The sequence below is a fragment of the Cervus canadensis genome, chromosome 2 (assembly GCF_019320065.1).
Source record: "Cervus canadensis isolate Bull #8, Minnesota chromosome 2, ASM1932006v1, whole genome shotgun sequence".
In the NCBI taxonomy this organism is placed as follows: Eukaryota; Metazoa; Chordata; class Mammalia; order Artiodactyla; family Cervidae; genus Cervus; species Cervus canadensis.
In genome coordinates this window covers 101333093-101346858 of record NC_057387.1, presented here as the reverse complement: position 1 = coordinate 101346858, position 13766 = coordinate 101333093, and the positions used below count along the sequence as shown (strand labels likewise).

The window sequence follows — 13766 nt, the reverse complement described above, 5'->3', positions numbered from 1 at the left end:
TTATAGGCAATCTCTGTTATTGGTGCTAATGAAATAGATCAATGATGGAGATATATAGGTGATGGTTGTCATCTCGAGAGAGGATTCAATTGAAGGAGAAGCCAATTCCAGATTAGAAATTTGCTACTGATGATGAGACTGGTAACTTTTTAGAGATTAATGGTTTTCATTTTAACACATACTAAAAAGATACACACTAAATGGGAAATAGTTGATGTTTAAAAAAATTTTGAGTTTTTAATTAATGAACGTTTTAATTACCCAGAGAAGTACAGAAAAGTATACAACAGATCTTTGTGTGTGTAGTCACCTTCAGAATTAAATATATATTAATAGTTTATATTTGCTTCAGATTTTTTTTCCTTTCTCTTTAGAAAAAGAACATTTTAGATACAGGAGTTTTCTTATTCCTTCATCCCCCAGGTAAATACTAGGCTGAAGTTGAAATGTATCATTCTTGTATATGCTTTTGTACTTTTATGACAGATGAATGCTTTTTTTTTTAAAATGTCAGACACATCACATTTTCTATATATCCTGTTTTCTGTTTTTTTTTTTTAACCATGTTTTTGGGGTATATTCGTGTTGATAAAGGAGAACCTGATTTTAACTAGTTTACATTGTCTATTATTTGATGAAGCCCCCTGCAACTGTGTAACACAGATATTATTATTTGCAGTAAATTATTTATTTGTATGAAGGAGACATTCATTGCTGAAGTAAACATCTGTCCTTATGCGTATGGGAAAGTGAGTTTTGTGGCTAGATACCTGTTGGTGGGCTATATGCTTTCTTTTTCTTTTTTCTGTGCACTTCTTGTTTTGCCAGTCACTCTTAGAAGCCTAGTATGACTCACAGGGCCGTGTGACACCTCCTGCTGTCTAATGTGGCTGTTTGTTTTCCAGATCCATGCCCTAGGATACAAGCTTAAGTATGGCAGGGATTTCATCTCTGGTTTTCTTCTTTGCCTGGCATAGAGTAGGTGTTCAATAAACACTCATTAAATGAACGGATGTTGTATGAAATTGATCTTCTCAGAGCCGTGGGGTAGGTAGACCAGATGGATAGACTGTTCTGTCTGTTTTCCTGTGCCCATTGTTTCAGTGAGGAAACTGAAACACAGAGACCAACTGCCTTTTTAAGGTTACATATGCAGATGCTAATAGTAGAATTTCTTATCTCTCGGTTTTCTCCAAGCCGGTTTTAAGGTACATGTTAGAATTTATAGGTTTCCTAGAAGACAAGTTCTTGAAAAATCAGAATCTGACAAAATTAGCTTTCCAGTTTTCAAGTGTTTATTAAATACTAGTGTATGTTTAGCACTTGGAAATTTTTAAAGTCTGGGAGGTCCGGTCAAGAGTGGTCTTAGCCAGGCAGATTCAAGGTTTACATTTTTTTAACTTTATGGCACTTAGTGCTTGGCATATAGATGAGGCAATTTTTCTTATTTGTGGAATGAATGAATGAGTGCTGGAGTCTTTCATACCCCCTGTCTCTATAGGAGACCTGTGGGCAGTAAACAATTAACTAGAAAAAGCCATAGGAGAAGATGTGAAAAGCAGCAGGACACTAGAAGTCTGCTTTCTGCGAAGACAGCCGGGCATGTGTTAAGAGCTCAGGTTTGATGAGAGGATGGTCCAGGGGAACGTCCTTGTGATCAGAGTTAACTTACTTGGGGTAATAGGGGAGGCAGAGGCCCTGTGGAGAAAAGCAGGCACCTGAACTTTGGACCTTGGAACACAGCTACTTTCGTCAGAGCCTCATCAAGAAAAAGAGCGTATCAGGGCCCTGGCAGTGGTGGGGTGCCTCATATCTCTGAGTTCCAGTAATAAATGGGGAGAACAGGGATTTACAATAGACCAGGTATGGAGCCAAACACTGTATAGACAGCATCCATGAACCCTCTCTTAACCCCATTAAGTGGGTGCCAGTGTCCACATTTTACCCGTAAAGAGACTGAATCACTTAGCCAGTTACTTAGCTACTGAGCCTGCCTTCTAATGCAGGCAGGAGAGGTAAGAGATGCTGGCTCAATCCCTGGGTCAGGAACATTCCCTCGAGAAGGAAATGGCAACCTATTCCAGTATTCATGCCTGGAAATCCCATGGACAGAGGAGCCTGGCAGGCTACAATCCATGGGGTCACAAAGAGTCAGACACGACTGAAGAGAGTTAGCATTACCTTGCTGAACTCTCCACTCCTTTCCTGGACCAGTTTTCCTCTGGAGTAGAAGGAAATGAAAGCCTAATTTGTCCAACATGTTCAGAAGTTTAAGGAGGAAAAGGCTCCTAGAAGTCATCTGCTCAACTTAACCTGTGGTAGCAGTCACAGCCGAAGGCCGTTTCTTGCCCCGAGTTGATCGTTTTCAGGAACGATCAAGGCCCAGTTTGCTTGTACTTCAGGAACAGAACAAGGCCCAGTTTCCCCCTCAGTCTCTCCCATCAGGAAGCTTTCATAAGCCTCTTATCCTTCTCCATCAGAGGGCAGACAGAATGAAAACCACAGTCACAGAAAACTAATCATACTGATCACATGGACCACAGCCTTGTCTAATTCAATGAAACTATGAACCATGCTGTGTAGAGCCACCCACGATGGTTGGGTCATGGTGGAGAGTTCTGACAACACATGGTCCACTGGAGAAGGGAATGGCAAACCACTTCAGTATTCTTGCCATGAGAACCCCATGAACAGTATGAAAAGGCAAAAAGATAGGACACTGAAAGATGAACTCCCAAGGTTGGTAGGTGCCCAAGATGCTACTGGAGATCAGTGGAAAAATAACTCCAGAAAGAATGAAGAGATGGAGCCAAAGCAAAAAACAACACCCAGTTGTGGATGTGACTGGTGATGGAAGTAAAGTCTGATGCTGTAAAGAGCAATATTGCACAGGAACCTGGAATGTTAGGTCCATGAATCAAGGCAAATTGAAAGTGGTCAAACAGGAGATGGCAAGAGTCAATATCAACATTTTAGGAATCAGCGAACTAAAATGGACTGGAATGGGTGAATTTAACTCAAATGACCATTATATCTACTACTGTGGGCAAGAATCTCTTAGAAGAAATGGGGTAGCTATCATAGTCAACAAATGAGTCGGAAATGCAGTATTAGGATGCAATCTCAAAAATGACAGATTGATCTCTGTTCATTTCCAAGGCAAACCATCCAATATCACAGTAACCCAAGTCTATGCACCAACCAGTAATGTTGAAGAAGCTGAAGTTGAACGGTTCTATGAAGACCTACAAGACCTTCTAGAACTAACACCCAAAAAAGATGTCCTATAATGAAATTATAGGGGACTGGAATGCAAAAGTGGAAGTCAAGAAATACCTGGAGCAACAGGCAAATTTGACCTTGGAGTACAGAATGAAGCAGGGCAAAGGCTAATAGAGTTTTGCCAAGGGAATGTACTGGTCATGGCAAACACCCTCTACCAACAACACAAGAGAAGACCCTACACATGGACATCATGAGATGGTCAATACTAAAATCAGACTGATTATATTCTTTGCAGCCAAAGATGAAGAAGCTCTGTACAGTCAGCAAAAACACGACTGGGAGCTGACTGTGGCTGTGGCTCAGACTTAAATTGCAGAAAGTAGAGAAAACCACTAGACCATTCAGGTATGACCTAAATCAAATCCCTTACCATTATACAGTGAAAGTGACAAATAGATCCAAGGGATTAGATCTGATAGAGTGCCTGAAGAACCATGGATGGAGGTTTGTGACATTGTACAGGAGGCAGGGATCAAGACCACCCCCAAGAAAAAGAAATGCAAAAAGGTAAAATGATTGTCTGAAGAGGCCTTACAAATAGTTGTGAAAAGAAGAGACATGAAAGACAAAGGAGAAAAGGAAAGATGTACCTATTTGAATGCAGAGTTCTAAAGAACAGCAAGGAGAGATAAGAAAGCCTTCCTCAGCGATCAATGCAAAGAAATAGAGGAAAACAATAGAATCAAAAAGACTAGAGATCTCTTCCAAAAAATTGGAGATACCAAGGGAACATTTCATGCAAAGATGGGCTCAATAAAGGACAGAAATGGTATGGACCTAACAGAAGCAGAAGATATTAAGAAGAGGTGGGAAGAATACTCAGAAGAACTATACAAAAAAGATCTTCATGACCCTGATAACCACGATGGTGTGATCACTCACCTAGAGCCAGGCATCCTGGAATGTGAAGTCAAGTGGGCCTTAGGAAGCATGACTACGAACAAAGCTAGTGGAGGTGATGCAATTCCAGTTGAGCTATTTCAATTCTAAAAGGTGATGTTGTGAAAGTGCTGCACTCAATATGCCAGCAAATTTGGAAACCTCAGCAGTGGCCACAGGCCTGGAAAAGGTCAGTTTTCATTCCAATCCCAAAGAATGCCCAAACTACTGCACAATTGCCCTCATCTCACACGCTAGTAAAGTAATGCTCAGAATTCTCCAAGCCAGGCTTCAACACTATGTGAACTGTGAACTTCCAGATGTTCAAGCTGGATTCAGATAAGGCAGAGGAACCAGAGATCAAATTGCCAACATCCATTGGATCATCGAAAAAGTGAGAGAGTTCCAGAAAAACATCTACTTCTGTTTTATTGACCATGCCAAAGCCTTTGACTGGGGATCACAAGAAACTGGAAAATTCTTAAAGAGATGGGACTACCAGACCACCTGACCTGCCTCCTGAGAAACCTGTATGCAGGTCAAGAAGCAACAGTTAGAACTGGACATGGAACAACAGACTGATTCCAAATTGGGAAAGGAGTATCTCAAGGCTGTATATTGTCACCCTGCTTATTTAACTTATAGCAGAGTACATCATGAGAAATACTGGACTGGATGCAGCACAAGCTGCAATCAAGGTTGCTGAGAGAAATATCAGTAACCTCAGATATGCAGATGCCACCACACTTATGGTGGAAAGCAAAGAAGAACTAAAGAGCCTCTTGATGAAAGTGAAAGAGGAGAGGGGAAAAGTTGGCTTAAAACTCAACATTCAGAAAACTAAGATCATGGCATCTGGTCCCATCACTTCATGGCAAAGAGATGGGAAACAGTGGAAACAGTGACAGACTTTATTGTTTTGGGCTCCAAAATCACTGCAGATGGTCACTACAGTCATGAAATTAGAAGACGCTTACTCCTTGAAAGAAAAGTTATGACCAACCTAGATAGCATATTAAAAAGCAGAGACTTTACCAACAAAGGTCTGTCTAGTCAAAACTATGGTTTTTCCAGTAGTCATGTATCGATGTGAGAGTTGGGCTGTAAAGAAAGCTGAGCACCGAAGAATTGATGCTTTTAAACTGTGGTGTTGAGGAAGACTTGGACAGCAAGGAGATCCAACCAGTCCATCCTAAAGGAAATCAGTCCTGAATATTCATTGGAAGGACTGATGCTGAAGCTGAAACTCCAATACTTTGGCCACCTGATGTTAAGAACTGACTCATTTGAAAAGACCCTGATGCTGGGAAAGACTGAAGGTGGGAGGAAAAGGGGACGACAGAGGATGAGATGGTTGTATGGCATCACCAATTCGATGGACATGAGTTTGAGTAAACTCCGGGAGTTGATGGACAGGGAGGCCTGGCATGCTGCAGTCCATCTCGTCGCAAAGAGTTGGACACGACTGAGCGGCTGAACTGGACTGAATAAGAACAGAATTTAAACTTGGGCCTTGGGGTGTGCATCTGTTAAGTCCTTCCAGCACTGTATTGGAGGAGTGAAGGTCTGGTGCCTGCCTGGAGAGTTATATTGTAATTTCAGAGTTTTTGCTGATTAGGTGATTTCCTGGAGTCTGATTGAGTTTCTCTCCCCTGCTAACCTCCTGATCCTATTTCTTAACTGTGGTTTATCATGGCCATAAGATGGTGCTGCAACTTCGCAGTTGGCCTTGGGAAAGGCCTAGGGGAGAAGGGAGAAGGAACACCTCCTGCAGTGGTCAGGCACTTGGGCATCAGTCGGGTCTCAAGCACTGTGTAGGAGCTGTGACTTCAGGGCTTCTCATACTTTCCTTCGTGATGGGCATTTTTCAGGTCTCCAGGAGAGGTGGTTAAGCTTACTTATAGCCAGGCCAGCTATTTCTCTCTGCAGAATGGTCTGGATCCTACTGGTATGAAATAAGTAACTTCAACTGGGAGAAAACACATGTAGCCTCTGTCCTTCCACTCCATTTGGAGCCCTTTGGACTGTGCTGTTATCTCATCTGTCACGCGTATACTTTAAAAAAAAAAAAAAAAAGGAGGTGGGCAAACCCCACTGGCACAACAGGGTAGTTTTGAATCCAACTCTTCAGGCCCTTAATTCAGACTTCCTGCCCTGCTGCAATTTGAGTAAAAACCATCTGGGCCTCATCTTAGCAACTTCCTCTCTCACTCCAAATAGCAAGAGTTATCTTTTCATTTGAGTTCTTGGTCTTTGTGAGTCTAGTTGCCAATTCAAACAGTGGAGTATCTTCCTGTTTTACTTAAGTGAATACAGACTTGCATCACCACTGCAAGTAGAAAGCAGTGTAACTTGGGGTTCAAGTTCAAAGTCTTAAACAGGCATCCATGTTCTGACTGTAGCCTTGAGCAAATAAATCCATTTTTCTTGACCCTTAGTTTCTTTACCTGTAAAGTGTAAAATGATAGTTTTGACTTCATTTGGTTACTGTGGGAATTGAATGAGATAATCCATAGCTTAGCACAGGGCGTGGTACATGACAAAATGCTAAAACTGCATTAGCTGTCAGCAGCAGCAGTAATTACAGTTGAACATTCGTGTCAAGTATTGTTCAACAGAAACACTGCTTCTCTGTTGTATTTGTATGTGGTATCCTTTTTACCCAACATCCGTAATACTGTACTCAAAACTGATTTCCGGGTGTTCCCTCTGTGTGTCATCGGCCAGCAGAATTAACAGATGTCTGTCTCTCTCTCTCTCTGAAAAGGAGGGAAAGAAATGCTGCCAAAGTCTAGATCTTTAAAGCGTGTGTTTCTTTTTGTAACTATGAAGATTAGGCTCTGGTCTCCAGGTTATCATTTTATTGTTTCTTGACCTGAAAAATTTGAGAATATGTTAATCCTGTTAGATGTTTTCTTTTGGACATCTCAGTGCAGCTGCTGAAATCTAGCTCCCTTCACAGTTTGGGGGCCATAGTGCTCGGCCCTGGCTCTTTCTGGCCCTTCCCTTCCTGGTTGGTGCCAGAGGCTGGTTCGCTTTTCCCCTCTTTCTCCTCCTCCTTCCTTCACGTTACCTTCTCCCAGGGCCTCTCTTCTTTCCCCCTCCCTTTTCCATTTACTCTTACATTCCCTCCCTCCTTCCCGCCCTCCCTAATTCCTCCCCTCCCCTGGTTTCTAGCTCCTTTTTGCTTTCTGTTTGTGTTTCTGAGGGCCGTGCTCCAATTACCTCATATTTGGAGAGAGGAAGCTGTAGCCAATCCGGTTTCTGTCTGCTTTTAGGTCAAGTGATTTCTGAACTGCAGTGAGATGCTTTGAATTTGTCTTGTTGCAGCTCTGAGCCTGTAAGATGGCTGTCTGAATCGGCAGCGGCTGGAAGAGACAGAGAGAGGCGGGGAGGGAGGGAGGAAGAATTGGAGGGGTTGCCGGCATAGTGCATGTTTTTAAATGTACATCTAATCCGATGAAGCCGAGGTTGGGATTTTTCTGGGATCCCAGGACTGGCTTAGCTGCGTTTTTGCAGAGATTAAGAGAGGAAAGCAATGGGAAATTCGCTGGGCTGCGTTAAGGAGCCGAAAGATTCAATAGCCGTTCCCGAGAAGGCTCCCATATCTCCTAAGAAAAGGGTTCGGTTCAAAAGGAAGTGGAAGGGGAAGAAAACCCCTACTCCAGCGGCACCCTGTGAGGAAGAACCCGCGCAGGGAACTGGAGCCCTCGAAGAGACGGGAACCCTGACGAAGTTAACAGTGAGTCTCCAGAAGGGGGAAGGAGTGGGAGGGGCCGAGCCACCACCACCCCCGGACGTCTTACTGCCCGGGGACTCGGCCCCCAGCTCAGGGGTGGGAGCCCAGGGCATGATCGTTCAGGTGAAGGAGAGGTTCCAGGGGGAGATCCAGACCGCCCAGCTTTTGTTGGAGAATGAGTCATCAGTTGCCGGAGGGGCCTGGGATTCCCTGGAAGAGGGAACGACTGTCATCGCTCACCTGCTGGACAACCCGGCAGAAAGGAACTGCAAGAAGTCAGTGAGCCAACTGGTGGGATTTCCGAGGACAGCCTCCTGCAGCTGCAGGGCTGTGCTGCTGCCTTTGCACAGGGGGGCCGCGGCAGAGGAAGGAGCTGCTCCGCTGGGAATCAGGGGCAACGCGTCCCCCAGAACAGACCGCCCCACCGACACAGACAGTCTTTCTGCAGGCTGGAGTGTTGGCGGAGGAACCAAGGGCATCTTAAGTGCCCCTCAGACAGGTCCCTGGACTGTGGAATACTCCGCTCCTTCATCACTGCCAGACCAGCCGAGAGGCCAGAGCCGCACAGAGCCTGCCCCTGTGGGTCGAGTGCCCCCCCAGGTGCCCAGACTGCCTGCTTCTCAGAGTGACGTATCCATCAGTGGCCGGACTGTGAGCATCTTGCCGTCCTCCTCCGGCTATGGCAGCGACGGGCCCCACTCACGTGGAATCCAGCCTAAAGACCCGGAGCCTGAAAAGAGCTCCACGTCCTTCTCGGAAGAGGATGGCACCCTTTCTTTGGAGGCAAGCCACACCCCCTTATGGGGTCTAGAGTTGACGGGTGGGCATGCTTAAGGGATAGTCAAGCGGCGGTTTGCATTACTGGCCTCAAACCTACAGAAGTGGAGCGCGGCGAGCAGTGAGGAGCGCTTCTTACACTTTACCTGCCAGTCGGATACCGGGAGTTAGCCCCTGCTGCGCTTGGCAAGCAGAATCTATTTCAGGTCTGCCCCTTGGTGCTCGAACCGGCTTCTTGTCTCTGGGGACTCCGACTCTGGGTAATCATGCCGCATAATTGCTCGAGCTATCCGGTGGGGTTATCTCTCAAGGTGCAGTGCTAGGTAATACTTCACTCTCAGCAGGTCTGTTTATCAGCCTCCCTGCTGTAGGAAGTTGTGTACACAGAGGTGACGGGGAGGCTGGCTGACTCTTTGAAGTGAGGTGGAAGGGGTCAGGGGGAGGCACTGTCTTCTGTGTGAGTGTGACTGCTCTTCTCCCTGGAGAATGGTGTCCTTCCTGGAGCTGATGTAATCCTTCTCCCGAGGGAACACTGCTAACGACAACACCCATTCCCGAGGTGGAGTGGCTAGTCCTCCGCTGGTTCCTAATTCCAGCACTGGAGGAGAGGGACATAGGTTTATCTGGAGATTAGTCCAGAGCTTGAGGGGACAGGTAGAGGGGGTTAGAGCAGTCTGAAGGTTCAAGGCTAGAAACAGTCTGTTTTCTGATCAGACTTGTTTATGTCCCTAACATGTTTTTGTTTGTGAGATACATGTTCAGACATAAGTGGAGGTGGTGGTAGTGATAGGTGGTGAGTGCTGTGATGCTTTTAGGAGTCAAGGAGCAAGTGAGAATTTAAGAGCGCTGAACACAGGAGAGAGAACCCCAGGTGGTACAGGGTTTCGTCTGGCACGTACGGGGTGAACGTGTAGGTGGCTGAAGTTATAATCGTCAGTGACTGAAGAACTTTTGTTGGCGTATTGATCTCTGCAGCAGAAGGAAAAAGCTTTAGGGGGCCAGAGGGCCAGAGGTAGAAGATGGAGCAGGGCATTTTCTGTGTTGGGCTGTGGGCAGCTGCCCTGGTGCCTGCAGAGCAGATAGGGTCCCACCTGCTGGTGCCCTACTTCTCACCAACAGCAGGACGCTGGGGACAGATGCAAATTTAAGGTGACCTGTGATTAAAATGCCTATTTGGGTAATGAATTTCCCCCATGGATAGGCCCATTTCAGTGCCCTTTGTTATTATAGAGTTTGGAGACTGAATAGTTGGAGGAAAAAATGGTCATTGAAAAGTATTTATTACGTGGTTGGGCAAGAGGCATCCTTGGGCTTTTCATATAAAAATGTGTGTGTGTGTGTTAAGGTGGGGAGGGAGGCAGTGAGGCTGCTGGGGTGGGGTGTATCTGAGTTTCACTGGATAAGAGGAAACGTCAAAGTCGGCTTTTACCTTGGTACAGAAGGGATGTAGAGTAATTGCGGCAGAACCGGTGACTGAACTGATCGCTCTTTTGATATTCCTGAAGTTGTGGAGGCATCGTGATGATTTAGGATACATGCTTAGAATTAAGTGTGAGGTTTTCAGAAACTTTGGAATATAAAATATGAAGGAGCTCACATTTAGTGGAAATCAGTTCAAGATAATGTCCTGTAGGTGACTGTGGTACTTTTGGAGCAGGAAGGCTCTGGACAACTCTGTGAGGAGACTCCAAGAAGAGATTGGTAGAAGCAACCTCTGGACCGTGATCTGTAGTTTGACCGAATCAACAGCAGTGTGACTCCTGGGCTGTTCAGTATGAGAATCGTACTGGTGTGTGGTACTTTCTGGGCAGTCAAGCTCTACATCCCGTCCCAGCTTCCCCGAGAGCAGGCACAACCGGACTACACAGTTACAGCCTAGGAAGAAAAACTAGGTGACCTGGAGTCAGCTCAGAAGGCTGGCACGGCTTTGAGGTTCTGTGTCCATCTGGTGATGCAGGGACCACGGACTGTATGACCATCCTGTATGACAGATAGATAAGAAGTGACTTCTCAAGATGTGTCCCTTATCCCTTAAGGATGAAGGTCCTTAAGTTCACGGGGGCCTGGAACCCTCCTTGGTCTCTGAAGGTCTTGTCTTCGGGGAGCTGCGCCCTGCGTGGCAGGCTGCTCACAAGGCCTGGGTCGGCGACAGCAGGAGAGGCAGGGGAGGGTGTTCTGAGACTGCAGATCTCCTGGGAAATGTGGGTTGAGCCTCAGGGCGAGAGCATCTGACTGGAATGCGAGGGCCCTGGGAGGACGCGGGGTCAGGAGAGCAGCTGCTGCTGGTCACACACCAGCTCCTTCCTACAGAGGGGACAGCAGGCTCTCCAACAGAGGTGATGGTTGGCTGGCTGGTTGGTTCCTGTTTTGTCTTGTCTTTAACATGTCCGGGTAGAAAACAGAAAACTTTGCGCTCCAGAGCGGTGTCTGTCCTTGACATAACTCAGGCCACATTGTCTCTCCCGTTGATGACTCCAGGGCATGGTGACGGGAGTGGGGCCAGGCTCTGCCCACACAGAAACGTGGCGGTGGGTTTGCTTCTTTCCAGGACAGAGAGAAATGGGAACTGATGCCTGCTGAGTGCCGGCTCTGGGTGATAGAAGACAAATGGTCTGGTTTTTTGTCCACCTGGTCGAGCTGATTCTTCTCTTGACAGGAAACAGTTAACAACAGAAATAGGAAGACAGCGGCAGGGGACAAAAATGGTTTTCAGAATGATAAGTAGTAGACTTGGATTTGGAGCTGGGTGGGAGCGAGTTAACAGCAATTGTACTTTGATGTCAGACAAAGGCCTTTGCTGGTCCAATCCATCTCTCAGGAGGACTCCCTGCTCCCAGCTGCCATCGATAGCTATAATACCTGGCTTAATGGAACAAGGGAAATTGTTGAAAATCCCTTTCTTTTCTCCCTTGGCTGCACTGCCAGTCTCCCGGCCGTGCTTAGTGGCTTCTGTTGAATGAAGAATTTGGCCGAATACCATCGCCCTTGCCACAAACCCTTAGATGTTGGGTGAATAGTCAGAAAACACTGGGGCTAGACATGATGAGAAAGAAATCAGTTGGTATATTATTTTCTGGGCTAAGCCTTTTCAGTTATAAGTATCCCCTTCCCATTTCTCCTCTTGAGTTACAGGGAAAGTTGTTTTTACTAATACTGACTTTGTATTACAAGAAGAAAGCAAAATTCACCAGATGGTACTATTGGAGGAATGTAGCAGTTAAAGTTACAGTTAGAACCTTTATTTAAGAAAGGAGTTTTTTTCTTTTAAATAATTTTACTTAATTAAAAATACTACCAAAGAATAATGATTATTTTTCAGGTATAACTGGTGTTGTGGCTATGTTAACAAAAGAATCTTTTTAGAGATGCATACTGAAATATTTTTGGAGGAAATGAGAGTGTGGAATTTGCTTTACAATAATAGGGGAGGAGTGAAGTGGGTGGAGTGTAGATGAAGCAAGATTAGCTATGAGTTGATATGGTTGGAACTGGGTGATTGGTACATGGGAATTCACAATATTCTTTTTTTAATATATATTTGGTATTTTCCAATTCAAATGTAACATTTTTTCTGAGTTTTGACTTGTTTTTCACTGTTCTTTTCACTAATTTGTTTTGGAAAATTATTTTTGTCAAATTATGTTATTTATATTAACATGTAATGAGTTTATTATCTTTTTAAAAAAATATCATCCCACACACCTCTGGGAACCACCAATTTCTTCTCTGTATCTATAAACCTTTTTTTTTCCTCCAAGCTTTTCATGTGTAAGAAGGATCATACAGTATTGTCTTTCTCTGTCTGATTTATTTCACTTAGCATAATACCCTCGAGATCCAATGATGTTGTTGCAGATGACAGGATTTCATTCTTTTTAATGGCTGAATAATATTCCATTGAGTATATATGCCACAATTCCATTATCTGTTCATCCATTGATGGACATTTCAGTTGTTTCCAAATCTTACTTATTGTAAATAAAGCTGCACTGAAGGTGCATATATTTTTTCAAGTTAGTATTTTCATTTTCTTTGGATAAGTACCAAAAGTGATGTTGAGCATCTTTTGATATACCTGTTGACCATCTGTGTGACTTTTTGGAAAAAATGTGTGTTCTGATCTGCCCACTTTTAAATGGGATTGTTTATGTTTTTGCTGTTGAGTTGTGTAAATTCTTTATGTATTTTAGATGTTAACTTCTTATCAGATGTATGATTAGCAAGTATTTCCTCCCATTCAGTGGGTTGCCTTTTCATTTTGTTGGTGGTTTCCTTTGCTTTGTAGAAGCTTTGTGTGTGTCTGTTGTTGATGTTTTATGTGTGTGTGTTGTTGTTTTGCTTTTGGCGTCAGATTAAATACATCATTGCCCAGATCTACATCAAGGAGCTTGCTGCTTGTTTTCTTTCCTTTTTTTAACTTCTTGTTTTGTATTGGGGTACAGCCGATGAGCAATGTTGTGATAGACTCAGGTGAACAGGGAAGGGACTCAGCTATGCATATACAGGTATCCATTCTCCCCAAACGCCCCTCCCATCCACCTGTCACATAGTATTGCGCAGAGTTGCATGTGCCATACAGTAGGTCCTTGTTGGTTATCCATGTTAAATAGTAGCCGAGTATACATGTCCATCCCAAACTGCCTAACTATTCTTTCCCACAAGCAACCTTAACTTTGTTCTCTAAGTCTGTGAGTCTCTGTTTTGTAAATTCATCTGTATCATTTCTTTTTAGAGTCCACATAAAAGGATGAGTTTCTGTGTTTTCTTCTAGGAGTTTTATGATTTTAGGTCTTATGGTCAAGTCTTTAATCCACTTTGAGTTAATTTGGAGATATGGTGTAAGATAGTGGTTGAGTTTTATTCTTTTGCATGTGGCTGTTGTTTTCCCAACATCATTTATTGAAGAGATTCTCCTTTCCCCATTGTGCATTTTTGGCTCCTTTTTTTTTGTAAATTAATTGACTGCATATGCATGGGTTTGTTTCTGGGCTTTATCTTCTGTTTCATTTATTTATATGTCTATTTTTATGCCAAATATCATACTATTTTAATCTTTGTAATGTTGTTGGAAATTGGGGAGCGTGAT

The 13766-nt window shown here is 44.2% G+C and overlaps 1 protein-coding gene across 24 annotated transcripts in view; it reads left to right on the top strand.

Annotated features, from left to right (window-relative positions):
• The window catches only part of MACF1 (microtubule actin crosslinking factor 1), a 337865-nt gene that overhangs the window by 152786 nt on the left and 171313 nt on the right, over nt 1–13766 (top strand). For 3 of the 24 annotated variants that reach the window (XM_043461809.1, XM_043461808.1, XM_043461811.1), the window contains exon 1: nt 7576–8686. The exons of 14 other annotated variants lie outside the window; for them this stretch is intronic. In XM_043461809.1, the coding sequence (XP_043317744.1) occupies nt 7703–8686 (984 nt within the window). In that variant the 5' untranslated portion in view covers nt 7576–7702. Of the gene's footprint in view, nt 1–7573; nt 8687–13766 lie in introns of those variants that run through there. 7 more of the 24 variants (XM_043461807.1, XM_043461805.1, XM_043461806.1 and 4 more) reach the window with 4 other exon arrangements.